This window comes from Pseudopipra pipra, chromosome 9 (assembly GCF_036250125.1).
Source record: "Pseudopipra pipra isolate bDixPip1 chromosome 9, bDixPip1.hap1, whole genome shotgun sequence".
In the NCBI taxonomy this organism is placed as follows: domain Eukaryota; kingdom Metazoa; phylum Chordata; class Aves; order Passeriformes; family Pipridae; genus Pseudopipra; species Pseudopipra pipra.
In genome coordinates this window covers 17,642,622-17,657,150 of record NC_087557.1, presented here as the reverse complement: position 1 = coordinate 17,657,150, position 14,529 = coordinate 17,642,622, and the positions used below count along the sequence as shown (strand labels likewise).

At 46.2% G+C, this 14,529-nt stretch overlaps 1 protein-coding gene and 1 long non-coding RNA gene across 3 annotated transcripts in view; both read right to left on the bottom strand.

The window, feature by feature from the left end:
• The window catches only part of NEGR1 (neuronal growth regulator 1), a 233,956-nt gene extending 231,008 nt beyond the window's left edge, over positions 1-2,948 (bottom strand). Inside the window, exon 1 of one of the 2 annotated variants that reach the window (XM_064664871.1) lies at positions 2,604-2,948. In XM_064664871.1, coding sequence (XP_064520941.1) covers positions 2,604-2,773 — 170 coding nt within the window. In that variant the 5' untranslated portion in view covers positions 2,774-2,948. The remainder of the gene's footprint in view (positions 1-2,603) is intronic. The other variant, XM_064664872.1, reaches the window with a different exon arrangement.
• LOC135418971 (uncharacterized) lies at positions 764-2,575 on the bottom strand. Its single transcript, XR_010432758.1, has 2 exons — positions 2,173-2,575; positions 764-968 (listed from the first exon to the last, which is right to left on the bottom strand). It is a non-coding gene; the product is annotated as an uncharacterized LOC135418971 (long non-coding RNA).
• Positions 2,949-14,529: the final 11,581 nt, after the last annotated feature.

The window sequence follows — 14,529 nt, the reverse complement described above, 5'->3', positions numbered from 1 at the left end:
TTACTGGAAAACCTCAGCAGTTCCAGGAGCCTTTATTGCTCATCTTCAGCAAAGACAACGAAAACTTCACGTGAGAACTGGAGCTGGCACCTGGCCCACCTGCCCCACACTCATTCAAACAGGCCACGTGCTTTCCTCTCTGATATATCAGCTCAAAATGAGATTTGTGAGTAAAAGTTTCTCCTCAGTTCAACACGGGTAACCCCATTTATTCACTCTCCTGAGGAGCTCAGAGCATGGGGTGATGTGCAATCCAGCTGTCCAAGGTCCTCAGCCCCACGCAGGGTCCGCGCCCAAGCAAGGGCACCCGCAACGCCCCTTGCTGGGGGCTGGCTCCACCTCAACACACATCCCATAAATCACTCTCATCTTCTGACAGCCATGAAAATGCTGACTCAAAGCCATGGGAGTGCCGCCCATACTCCAGCTTTAATTATTAAAGCAGGATGCTCTCGGCACAGTGTTGCCTCGGTTCCGAGGGGAGGAGGCAATGTTTGAAGCCCTCTCAAGACTGCTAAAGCAGAGAAGGTGGTGCTGAGGGGGGAATCAACACATGCTGGCCACAGGGAGCCCATGGCCATCTTGCTATGAGAGGCTGGGAACCCCGGAGCGCAGCCAACTTTGGACGCTGCGAGGCACAGTCATTGGGAAGCTGAATTCAGATGGCTACAGAGCTGGAAGGAACAAACTCCTTTTCCAGCACCCAAATGGTTTATCCAGCTCACTGGAATTTGTATTTAAATAAAGAGTCAGCTTCCAATACTTAGGATACTAATAGCAATTATTTTACTGAATATTGAAATTAGTTTATGATACAAATATCCAGTGAGGAACACTCCCAGAGGAGCTGAAACACTGGGCAGTGGGAGACTTGGGATAACAGGCTCTGCCTGGCTGCTGCATGCTCTTCTAAAAGTGTTTGCTCCCACAGTGATCCTGCACTGCCCCTTCCAAGTTACAACACTAGCCTAAAACAAAATAAGCCCTGATTTAAAGCAAGCCTGCCGAAGGCACAGGAAATGAGAGAAGTTAATCACAGGGCATGAAGAATGAAATCCAGATGTAACACTCAAAATTCCAGCACCTCATCCCTCTGTCCCAGAGCTCAGCAGCGAGGTGAACGTTTCCTGTAGCAGCACCTCTTTACAAAACACACACACCCTTCCTAGTGAGACCGAAGTGATGTTTGCAGCCTAAAGCTCCCATTTCATTTATGTAACCTATCCAGCTGGATTGACACCGAGTTCCAAACACAACCTTAGGCCTGGAAAGCTGGATATGCTCCATCAGAACCCCATCGGTAGGTAACATTGAGAGCAATCACACCTGTTTTTAATGCTGTAGTTTTAAACACATTTATACCCTAATAGCATTTAGTACTGACTATCTGTCTTAACTGCTTGTGAACCCACCAAGTTACCTTCTGTGCAACCTGTGAGCCTGAAGCAGTATAAATAAACCACTTTTTAAAATTATTATTTCCTTTGATCCTCCAATTGTGCTGACAGAAAGCACAAGGACCTGAGCACGTCTCAAAATACAGAGTATAATTGAGGTACACATAAAAACCACTTGTCAGCTGCCCTACATAGACATCTACTGTATTTTCAGGAGCTACTACACCAGGAGCAGCCTGAAAACGCTTCCAAATCTCTACTGAAAATGCTTCATGCAGCATTTTACAGCAGACTGTAGGATCATTGGGAATGCTTATGGATAAAACACATTGCAACCTGGAGATTTCAGTGATAGTCCAACAAAAATAATACATAGCTGAGAAGTGCTGCTAATTAAAAATCAGAGATTTATCACCAGTGAGGAGATTCAACCCACTGCAACCATATTCCAGAGAAGAAGAAAATGTGGGGTTTTGGAACTACAGAAAGATGATGGCAAAAGTACAACACACAAATAAAAAGTTAGAGTCTGAGGGGCTGGGGGAATAATCAAGTCAAGCAGAGGATTAATGAACACAAACCAGAAGGAAGGACTCGAGTAGATTAACTATGGTGTCCGACTCCTGGTAAACAAATTTTGCTCCAGTCAAGTAATGAGGAGATACGGGAGCACAAGGTCCATTAGGAGAAACAGGAACATAATCTCCTCATGGCATAAAGCATGGCATTTCTTGTTGAGAAATACAGAAATATATCTCAAAATAAATAATAATACCAATGTTAATGCTTCTGGCAGGGTGTAATCATCCTCTCCCTGCCACAGTCCAGTGCTGCTCACTCTGCAGAGCTCCCAAACTGCTGCCAGAAGCCAAAACTGCATCATTTCACCCCAACAACCCGTTTCCAAACTTCTAGCAACAGACTGGGCTTCCTAAATAGAGTTAAAACAGAAGAAACCGCGGAACGAAACCGCCCCGGGAGCGGGCGAGCAGCCCGGAGCTCTGGGGATGCGGGTACAGGGTGGTAACAGGGATAACTTCCCGCATCACCGGGGCACCCCACAAGCATCCCCGGGGGAAATTCCCGCCGCCGCATCGTCCCCGAGAGGGGTCGGAGGCTCCCGGCGGAGCCTTGGGCATCTCGGGGATGCTGCGGCGGCGGGGACGCTCCGTCCCTGCATCCCTCCCGCCCGCGATCGCCTCCTACCTAAGCACCGCCGTGTCCCCTTTCCTGACCACCAGATTGTCCACGGCAGCCCCGGGGAAGTCTCCGCCCGGCGCAGCGAGTCTCCCAGGAGGAAGGAACGAGCAAAGGCCGAGGAAAGCGATCGCCAGCCACTGGTGGGAGCCCCCGGCGCTCCGCACCAGCGGCACCATCTCCGCGCCGCGCTGGTCCCGGCAGCGGAGACCGAGCGCTGCTGCTCCCGGCGAGCTCGGCCCCTGGTCGGCACCGGCAGTGGGGGACCGGGAGCGGAGCGCGGCTGCTCCCGGGCGGCCGCCGCAGCATCCAGCGAGGAGGGCAGCGCGCCCGCTCTGCGCGGCAGCTCCGCGGCGGCGGCGGGCGGTCCCCGCTGCCAGCCCGTTGCCACGCAGCCGTCGCCTTGGCAACCGGCCCGGCGGCGGAGGGATGCTCGGCCCCCTTATCCCGGGCTTCCCGCTCCGCCCTCCTCGACATCCCGGCTCGTGAACCCCCCCACCCCCCCTCCCCCCGCCTCTTCCCACAGGCACCACGGACACCCCAACCCCCGCTTTCCCAGCCTACTGCTGTGCCACATCCCACCCGGCCCGCTCCTCCGGCCCTCTCCACACAGAATATTTCAGAAAAATTGGCCACTTTGCCAAAAGCCAGCAAGTCACAGCCTGTGCTGAGGCGGCAGTGCTGGAAACGGCACCCGCGGCTCCTCGGTGAGAGTCCCCTGGGAGCTGCTGCAATTTCCAAACAAACAATCCAGATCTTTCTGGAAAAAGGGTCGGCCACTCTGATACTTCCATTTCCTAAAATTATTACTAGAAAAATTATTCCAGATAGAGATCTTCTCCAAAGAGCAAAAAAACCACTGACAGATTATTTCCCAGAATTCTATCTACCAGGATATCTAGAGATCTTCACCCAAAAGTAAAAATCCACTCACAGATTATATCTTAAAATTCTACCAGGACACTTAGAGATCATTTCCAAGGGACAAAATCTACTGACAGATTATTTCCCAAAAGTCTACCAGGAAAGCTGAAAACCTTCATCAAGGAGGAAAAAAAAAATCATCAACAGATGATTTCCTAAAATTCTACCAGGACATACATTTAGAGATCTTCACTGAGGAGCTAAATATTCACTGACCTATTATTGCCCAAAATTCTACCAGGACAACTAGAGATCTTCAGTAAGGAGCTAAAAACCACTCATTTATTATTTCTCAAAATTCTACCAGGGCATCTGGAGACCCTCGCTAACAAGCAAAAATCCACTGACAGATTATTTCCCAAAATTCAACCAGGATATGTAGAGGGTTTCACCAAAGATTTCCTAAAATTCTACTGGAGATCTTCAACGAGAAGCAAAAAAATCCCCTACAGATTGATTCCCTGTAGACACCCAGGAATAAGGAACTTCCTTCCTCCTGTGGTCTTCTCCAACACACACACACATCATTCCCAGCCTCTGGCAAACACACTGAGCAGGGAGTTGTGGTTGCTCCATTTGTTTACCAAACACCCACTTTCTAGGTTTATTCAGCACCAGAGCCCAGGCTGCACCTCACCGGGATCAGCCTGAATCCCTACAGGAATGACTCTCCTCTGCTGATCAAGAGAAGTTGCGTAAGCACTGCGCTGCTGTGGCACAGGAATTGCATGAGTGCTCCATTCGGGCAGTTCTGAGCATTCCCACACTAATTCATGCACATCTGGCCCACACAATGTCAGGATTGTCCCTCGCAGCAGCTCTGCCACCCCATGTGTGCCATTTCCCCACAGTTCTCTCCCTTTCATCTGCTGCCAGGGTACAGATTTTTCTGGTGCACCATTTTCCCCTACCCACAATTTGCATCAGAAGGATTTGGGAGTAGAACGCTCCAAGTAAAAAAAAAATCTTTAATAGTCACGATGCTTCCACTGCGTGCTCTGTCGGTAAAGCCGGATCCCCACTCCTGTAAGCTCTACCCTTCATTACTGCATTCCAAGAGATCTTCCCAGCTGCCAAAAGAAATTCTAGTGTACACAAAAGGGAATTCTTCCTCTTCTTCTGCGGCACACGATACTACAGAGTTTCCTTGATAAGGAAAGAGAAAGGGGAAGAGAGAGATTGGCTCTTACATGGTGGCTGGGGAGGCCTCGCTGGCATTATTATCGCTGGAACACAGTGATGCCTTTTTCATGTTAAGCACAACTGCACAGTGACACAATCCCTGTGTCACACACACACAGCTGCCGCAGCCCGTAGTTCCCAGCCATCGACCATGGCAGCAGGAGCCTCCCGCAAGTACAGGCGAAACATGTAGTATCCAAAACATTGTTAGGAATGCTTCTGAGGCACAACTGTGCCCTTGGGAATGGGCTGGGCACAGGACATGGGAGCTCTCACTAACAGGGAGTTAGTTGTTACTGGCAGGTGGAGCTGTCCCACACACATGCTGCCGCCTCCCCATGTTCACAGATGTGCAATAGCCTCCCACAGGGCCTTTCCAGCTCCTGAGTCAGCAACCAAAGCACATCCCATGCCAAACACCTGGAAATGTAAATGTCCAGTCCCTAAAGAAGGCTGGAGAGGGTCTCTTGTCTTGGCATCAAGAGGAAGGCAACATGGAACCACATGGGAGTCAGTTTTCAGATGTGAAAAACTTCACAGGGCTGTCGCATGTCAGAGGCTCTTTGAATGTTCTGGTACATTCAGTGCTCAGATCATCCACAGAGAGATGAGATATAATAGTCGAGATCTAATTTTAGGGAGAGCTCTGTAACCTTTAATGAGTCGCATGATGTTGCTCTTACTTGACCTTAACAAACAATCAAATAACTTGCTCTTCTTTGAACAAGAAGAACAAAAGACATGTCCCCAGCACCATTCTATTAATTTTGCAAAAGATCAGATAAATCTCAATCAACAATAGCTAAGATGAAGCTTTTTATTTTGTTTTGTTCATTTTTAGATTCATATCCCTGCCTTTCAGGCTATTTGCAGATCAATAGAAAAACAAGCAGGTCAAAAGTCAATAGCAGTTACGGCAGTCAAGGTTGCTCTAGGGACTGAATCCTTTCATCTGGATCTCTCGCACCTGCCAAGTCCGGGAAGCTCTCAGGGAGACAATGAGTTGAGCCCCCCCCAGCTCCCTCAGCCACTCATGCTGCTCCAGACCCTTCCCCAGCACGGATCCCTTCCCTGGATATGCTCCAGCCCCCTAATGTCTTTCTTGTCACGAGGGGCCCAAAACTGGACATAAGACTTGAGGTGTGGCCTCACCAGTGCCCAGTACAGGGGGACAGTCACTGCTCTGGTCCTGCTACAGGCCATGATGTCATTGCCCTTCTTGGCCACCTGGGCACACACTAGTGACTGCACACTTCCCATGGAGAGAAGACAAATCTTCTTGTCTTGACAAGAATTTCTTGACAGAAGTCTTTTTGAAATCCTTGTTATTCGGTTGCATATTTTTGTTTAGAACCATTTCAAAAAGCTAAATTTAGTTGTTGTTTGCAAGTATTCCTTCAACAGTTTGCACAAATACTCAAGACTGATTCCCAGACTTCACACTTGGCTTTTTGCTTCGTTTCCTTCTGTGCGTTTAACTCTCCTGCACCCGTTCCTTCCCTCTAGTGACAAAAGATGGAAGTTGAACGACTGAAATAATCTCCAAAGGAATTGATGCTTTTGGCCTGCATCACAGAGCCAGAATTCCACATGGAAAGAGGTCACAGGCAACGGAAGCAGGGTATCCATGGGTTGGTAGTCACCTACAGGCAGAACCCTGGGGCACGGTGCCCTTCCTGTCTGTATCCAAGCACAGGATACCAGTGGAATAATCCACTCAAGGAAATCCCTCTCCATAACACAATGGTTTGTGTCAATTGCTGGTTTTCATTGAACCAAGGAAACCCCTCTCCATAACACAATGGTTTGTGTCAATTGCTGGTTTTCATTGAACCCTTCAGTTTTTCCCATGTTCCTTTTAATTCCTTGTCACGTTGATTTCCAGTAGCTTCTTTCAGGGTTTTTTTATGGATTCAAGGTCTTTTCCAACCTAGATGATTCCATGATTTTTCTGTGTACTCTGGACAGCCACCTTGCCCCTACATAAGCATCGGTCAAGGAACGGGCTCCATCTCCACATGTTTTAACATCTTCAGCCAACGCGCATGTCCTATTTTGCGTTCCCAACATCCGGGACAGCCACATTCTCAAGGTATGCTGGAGCAAGTCCAGAGGAGGCCACAGAGATGCTCTGAGGGCTGGAGCCCCTCTGCTCTGGAGACAGGCTGGGAGAGCTGAGGGTGTTCACCTGGAGAAGAGAAGGCTCCAGGGAGACCTCAGAGCCGCTTCCAGTGCCTAAAGGGGCTCCAAGAGAGCTGGAGAGGGACTTTGGACAAAGGCCTGGAAGGACAGGACAAGGGGGAATGGCTTCCCACTGCCAGAGGGCAGGGTTAGATGGGATATTGGGAAGGAATTGTTCCCTGGGAGCGTGGTGAGGCCCTGGCACAGGTTGCCCAGAGAAGCTGTGGCTGCCCTATCCCTTGAAGCATCCAAGACCAGGTTGGATGGGGCTTGGAGCAACCTGGTCTAGTGGAAGGTGTCCCTGCCCATGGCAGGGGTGGAAGGAGATGAGCTTTAAGGTCCCTTCCAACCCAAATATTTCTGAGATTCTATGTCTCATCCTTGAACTCAATCCCACTTTGGGAACAGACAATGTCCTGCCCTGGTGTTTTGGTAATGGCTCCAGTTAAAATTTTTTCACACAGCTCTGAGAATGAAATGGGCAATTTCCACAGATGCAATAGTTTGCTTTTGAGATACATATTTCTGAAAGTGTTCCAGCATTCCCATCTAGTTGCCAAATCACTTTGGTTGGCATCGCCCATGGGATCTGAAGGGCAATCTGAGGTTTGGCACGAGACTGTCCCTCAGAATAAGACTGGGGGAAACAACACATGTGACACATAAGACAACAGGACAAGGATAGGACACAACAACAAAAGAACAAAAGAAAACCCCAGCACAACACATAGAATTTTAAGACCCATGTTTTACATCCAAAATCACAAAATTAGTTATTTTTAAACATTTTTACCCTGGCCAAAAAACAGTAGAATTATAGATGTAATGAATAAAGTGCTCCCAGAGATAAAACTAGATTTTAGATTTTAATACCTTTAAGAAGGAAAAAAAGTAATAATTCCTCTTAGGTTAGGAATTCTCAGGTAATAATCTCTAATATATCTGCATTTTGCTCTTCTCTTTTATATCAGAAAAATCACAAGAATAATGGCAACACCTTATTCCTGTGCTGCAGCACAAACCCTTCCAAAGAGCATCCAGACACTGCTCAGTGTTCTTAAACAGTGTCTCAAGTTGCCTAAAATTTGAACAAATAACCCAGTGCACCCAAATAATTTACCAGCTTTAGTTTTCAAAGAGCAATTTCTGATGGTTCTGCAGGAATTATGTAAATGAGCTCATCCAGGTCAAAATCCCACTGGATCATCAGTTACAGCATGAAAAGACTTTGCAAAAGGCATTCCCTGAAAATTTCACTCGGAAAAGGGGTTGAGGTGCAGATAAGTTGAGGGATAAACCTCAGAAAACGCAGACCCAGCACTCTGACATTTTAAAACAGACATTTTTGTCAGTCTCCTTTCCAATACCTGCTTTTTATTATTTAAATCTCTCACACACAAAACATGAAAATAGTGATTTTATCAAGCATCAGAATGAACAGAAATTTCCTTTTAACTGAGTGTGTCTCTGTCCCAGATGACTCCAGAATTCCTGACATGAAGGTAGGGTTTTTTCTTAATAAGATTAAAAGCAAACACCAGAATCTCTATAAAACACATTTTCCACTTTCTGCATAGTCTATGGCATGACTATGTAGACAATTGTGCAGTAAAATATGAAATCGTTTCTTATATTCAAAACCTGGGAGAATCCTGGTGCAATACCATCTAAGCTGGCACCTACCACCTGTAAGCCAGGAATTCTCTTAGCACAGGGATGAATGAAGTCCTGATTTCCATAGGTTTGAGTCGTCATCGGATATGAAGTTTTGAATTGACAGAACAAGGCTGCAGAACACACTCAGCCCGTATCAGAGAGCAGAAAACACAGATAACAAGGAATCCTCAAAGGAGGAGCGAATCCAGAGGTGCCTATTTATAAAACACAGGCTCCAATTATACCATTCCCAGACACGAGGCACTCGGGACATCACTGCACTGGATTCTCTCCTGTATGAGAAGACTTAACATCCCCACCGCAGTGGGAACACAGACGTGCTGCAGGAGCAGAGGTGCACAAGGAAAGCCACGAGGCAGGAGCCGTTTCCATCTTATGCCCCTCATTCACAGAACCATTCCGGTTGGAAAAGCCCTCTCAGACCATTGAGTCCACCCATTCTCAGCACTGCCAAGGCCACCACTGACCCATGTCCCCAAAAGTCACATCCACACAGCTTTTAAATCCCTCCAGGGATAGGGACTCCACCACTGCCCTGGGCAGCCAGTTGCATTTGAGCAGGAAAACTCAACAGTGCAGGAAAAAAACCAAAAAAATCACAGAATTATTCAGGTTGGAAAAGACCTCCAAGACCATCAAGTCCAACCTGTGACCAATCCCCACATTGTCACCCAGCCCAAAGCACTGAGTGCCATGTCCAATTGTTCCTTGAACACCTCCAGGGATGGTGACTCCACCGCTTCCCTAGGCAGCCTGTCCTAATATTTAACAACCCTTTCCATGAAGAAGTAAAAAAGTAGTAGAACAATTCCTTCTTAAGCATCTACAGAGGCATGAGGGAGAGCAATGCTGTCCCAGCCCTTCATAAACAAGCCTTTTTACCCCAGGAACAGCATGGAAATGCTGTGCTTATACAAGATATTCCTTCTAAAATCTGACCCTTCTGCCCAACAGAAGTGCTTGCGTGTCTTTGGGGTCGTGGTTGGCTTAACCAGTCCTCAGAGGGAGAGAGCTGCACACAGCATGAGGTTCTCAGCAAAACTTGAGTTGTATGTGGGTGAATGAAAACATTTTCTTCACCATATGGTGCACAATGAAAATAATTGCCAAGTGGCAGCAGCTCGCTAATATTGGTGCCAAATCCACAGACAATGCTGTCAGCCCAGCCCACTGCACCCTATTTTAGGATGCAAGTGAGTGCAGTTTGAAAACATCCACCAGAAGCTTCAGGCTGAAGAACTCTACACAGAATCCCCGCATTCACGGAAAGTGTTGGGGTGTTCAATTGTTCAGAACTCTTTGATTCACAAAAGGGCAGAATTTGCTGTACAAAGAATCACAGAGTCATTTAGGTTGGAAAAGCCCTCCTGGATTGTAGAGTCCAACCTGTGCTCAATCCCCACCTTGTCGCCCAGCCCAGAGCACTGAGTGCCATGCCCAATTGCCTCACCAGGGCCCAGCACAGAGGGACAACTGCTGCCCTGGTCAAGAGTTGGCTTTAAACAAGTCCCAGGGAAAAAAAGCAATAGGTGACAACACACAAGCATCCTGCTGTCCTAGAAATGGCATAATCTTGTCACTGCTGTTCTGTAACGAGGAAACATCTTCCTTGTTGGGTCTGGGAGAGGAGCAGAGGAAGGAAATCTGGAATTCACAGTGCAACAATTTACAACTTTCCACACTCAAGACAAGTCAAAACATATCCTTTGATGGTGTGGTGTAGTGCTTATAAACAAAGTGCTTTTTGAACATTAAGGAAGTGCACAAACATGTCTCCAAGGAGCCTTGCAGCACATATAAGGCCATTACAGAGCCTAAGGATTAAAAATGCAGGGTATCTCAAACTTACAAAACAAACCACAGTTGTTCCTTTGGTATTTTTCGGCCTGGAGATGTGCAGAAAAGTCACTACCAAAAGTGATGGATTTTAAATTTTTTCCTGACAGACATTCCTGCTTTACAGTGGCTTGGAAGGGGTCCCTCATTGCAGAGTCTACAATTCAAACAAGACAGGATGCGTTGTGTCAAAACTTGTCAAGTGTGGACAATGTGTGACTCTGTGCTCAGCAGCCCAGATCATTTCTCTACTCCAGGATTTCATTTATTCATCAGGGAGCAATTTGTCTGAACAACCTCCAACATCTCACACAAACATTCTGGCCTTGGGAGAAAAGCCCCATGTGCTCCTGTGCCTGGAGGATGGAAAGGCCCAGACTGCCCATGCAAAGGGTCAGGGATCAAAAAAGCCAGGACAAGCTCCTGCTCTGTCTTAACATGGACCTGATAACTGGGGAAAAAAGCCTCCCCTGCTATCACATAAATAAACGTTACCCTTACTATTGCCATGAGAGACCCCACCCGCTATTTTATGACCAACAAAACAAATGAAGGAGGGGAAAAAAAGAAAAAAAGTTTTTTTGTGTCCCAAGGTGACTCACACATGTTCCTTTGGGACAAAGTCATCTCCAGCATAATATTACGGGATCTCCATTTTTTTCTTTTTAAAGTTCTCTAAAGAGTACATGAGTTGTCTGGAAATTGGAGACCTTGTCACATTCAAGTCATGGAATCCCAGAATGGGTGAGGCTGGAAGGGACCACAGTGGCTTATCTGATCCCACCTCCCTGCTCAGGCAGAATCATCCCCAGAGCGCAGGATTGCATCCAGATGGTTCTGGAATATCCCCAGTGAGGGATATCCGCACCCTCTCTGGGCAGCCTGTTCAATGCTCAGTCACTGCACAGCAAAGAAGTTCTTCCTCGTGTTCACATGGAACTTCCTGGACATCAGTTCCTGCCCATTTCTCGTCCCATTGCTGGGCACCCCTGAGTAGAGTCTGGTCCATCCCCTGACCCCTCCCTGCGGGCACTGACAGACATGGATGAGGTCCCCTCTCAGAGTCTTCGAGGCTGAACAGCCCCAGCTCCCTCAGCCTATAGAAACTGCTCATCTAAGAGCTTTTTTCTTTAGGCCAATCAAAACAAACTCTTCCCACCTATACTCAACCCACCAATCACCCTTGTTGATGTCTTCTGGACCATCCCTGGCTTTTGGCAGCCCTCATTGTCCCTGACGGCCTGGGCTCTCTGGGTATGTCTGAGACAACCACAAGCCCTGAGCAACTTGGTCCAACTCCAGATCCATCTAGTGGTACCAGACACCCTGGAAAGGGTCCCCTGAGTCAGGGGAGGTTTAGGTTGGATATTAAAGAAAATGTCTTCACAGAAAGGGTTGTCCAGTCCTGGCATGACTGCCCAGGTAGAGTCCCCATCTGTGGAGGGATTTAAAAGATGATACAACATGAAATAAGTTTTTAAAGGGGGGAGTAGGTTTTTTACTCTTCATTTTTGGTATGCAGCACAGTGGATGGAGGATGTGAAGATTGCTGATCACAGCACGCCAAATAAACCAACCTGATAAATTGATTAATGTGCTGACTTCATGTTATCCCACTCTGTTTTGTTTGATTTACATGTATAATTTACTTACTCATTTAATCTCATTAATAAAATATCAGATTGGGAGACTGTGTGGACTGCATGTTTTCTCCTAGGGTGTTAAGATTAAAAACCTGAGGAATCTCCAGATAGTGCCTTTGTAAATCTCTGAGCAACGGTACAAAGCCGTGCCTTATAGCGCTTCCATAATTGATGCTGGAATCACGGCACCGCTGGAGTCTATGGAAAACAGTATTTGCATATCACTCATTTCTTTTGACTAACAACAGGGGTTTGGAAGCTGCAAGGGGTGGATAGAAAGCAACCATCAGAAAGGTTGATCACTGTTCCTAAAAATCAATCTCTGCTTCTCACAGGGCTGGCAAGGGAAAAGGCACCTGCTCCACTTCAAGTCAGTAACAACAACCGAGTTAGAACCACAGAATCTCAAAATCACTGAGGTTGGAAAAGCCCTCCCAGACCACTGAGTCCAATTTGTGACCAACCCCCACCTTGTCACCCAGCCCAGAGCATTGAGTGTCATGTCCAGTCATTCCTTGGACATCTCCAGGGGTGGGGACTCCACCACCTCCCTGGGCAGCCCCTTCCAATGCCTGAACACCCTTTCTGTGAAGAAATTATTGCTGACCTAGGACATTATTAGTGAAAACACATGAATAAATGAAAATAAAGTCAACTTTGGCCATGCTTATGGTCAAGAATAGAAATGGAATTTCATGGTCACAGAGACCAATTATCCTTCTGAATACAGAAGAGTTTTGTGTGAGAGGAGGTGTAAGAGCAGAACAAACAGCCCCAAACTAACCACCAGGAAACACAGGTAATCTCCCCAATCTCAGGCCAGCATTACAGCTCAGGGTTTAAATATTCACACTCCATCCTCAGAGTGGCATTTGAAAAAGAGACTGCATCTGTCAGAGAAATTGAATAACAGCAAGAAACAAACCACAATCTGCTGGGAGATGATAGACTTACAAAATAAGCTTAATTCATCAAAAAAGTACACCTTGCCCTGTACACACTCCTGATTTCTCAGACATGAATTATCTGCACATGCAGGCCTATGCATACATTCCGCTGCACACAGGGAGATTCAAAAGACACAATCTTAACAAATTTCCTTCCAATGCAACAGAGACCACGACTAAAGGTGGCAGAGATAAAGTGATCTGCTTCATAGGCTACATTTTGAAGAGAAACTTTTCAACATCAATTTAAAATAATTTTTAGGTATTCCAAAACCCCCCTCAAAGATCAGCTCTATAACACCCACCAGTGAAACAACTCATTTGCACATTTTTAAATAGTAAATCTAAATTCCAAACCAAAGGAACTTTAAGAGAGTCAGTCAGATATTATTGCCCCAGAAGTGAATGTCTGTTGAATTATTTAAATTTTTTTAATTATTAATTTTTCAAATTGAATATCAATAAGGTACCTGATCACAACAACACAGAATGTTTTACATCAAGCATAAACCTATTTATTAGGTTTCCGCATATTTTTATCTTTTCTTTTTCCTTTAAGCAAAGGAGGCTGATGTCCCCAGCTCCATTTGTATTTGTGTGCCCAACCCACTGTGACGAGCTTTGCAACTGGCTGAGTGATTTCAATCATGTTTGTCACACAGACAAAGGTCTAAATGATAATACGCTCCTACCAACATTATGAAATTAAGTAACCAGAGATGCTCTATTAGTGCCCCACTGGGGAGAAATCTTGCAACACGAGCTTGTCGTTTTATTAGCCCCAAGAATTCCATCCTGTAATGCTGAGTCACAGGACATGGGACTTGCCAACACAGAAATTAAATCTGGATTTAAAACAGATTTAAAAACTGTTATGTCTGAGAATCTAAGATATCCCTGGGTAGGTCAGTTACATGGGAAATGTCAAACATTCCCAGAATTTTCTGAGATGTCTTTGCTGCTGGCAGTCTCCTGGCAGGCCTTTCCATAAGGAATCATGATGCCTGCAGAAATCTTGCCAGGTAGGTCCTGATGGGCAATAATCAACTCTTCACCTCTAACCTTGTTATTGCAAAGGCATGTTTTTCAGACCTTGAACCACTCTTTGTCACCATTTTGTTTATATGTTTCCAATTTTTTGTATCTACTTTCAAGTACACAACCCCACCCCATGGCCCAGCATTCCAAACTGTACCAACCATCACAACACTGCTGCATCACCTCTTGGTGCTTCCTGTTTCCCACATGGACATCCAAAGAATGGCTGCCTTCATGTACCAAAACAGCAACAACCTGCTTTTCTTTCAGAGATTTGTGAATTTAAATTAGGAAGGATGTTCAAACTCAGCATTCACTTCACCTGTTTGGCTCTAAGGAAAAGTTATTGGCTTTCACAGTGAGAGCTTTTGGGAAGCACCATAATAGGATCTTACAGCACAAAGAGTAAACTCTAATATGCAGGTGAAGTAAGTTGAGAATCCAGTATAACTTAAGTCGAGTCGAGAATAAAACACATGCAATTATGATAATGGTAAACTCTAAATA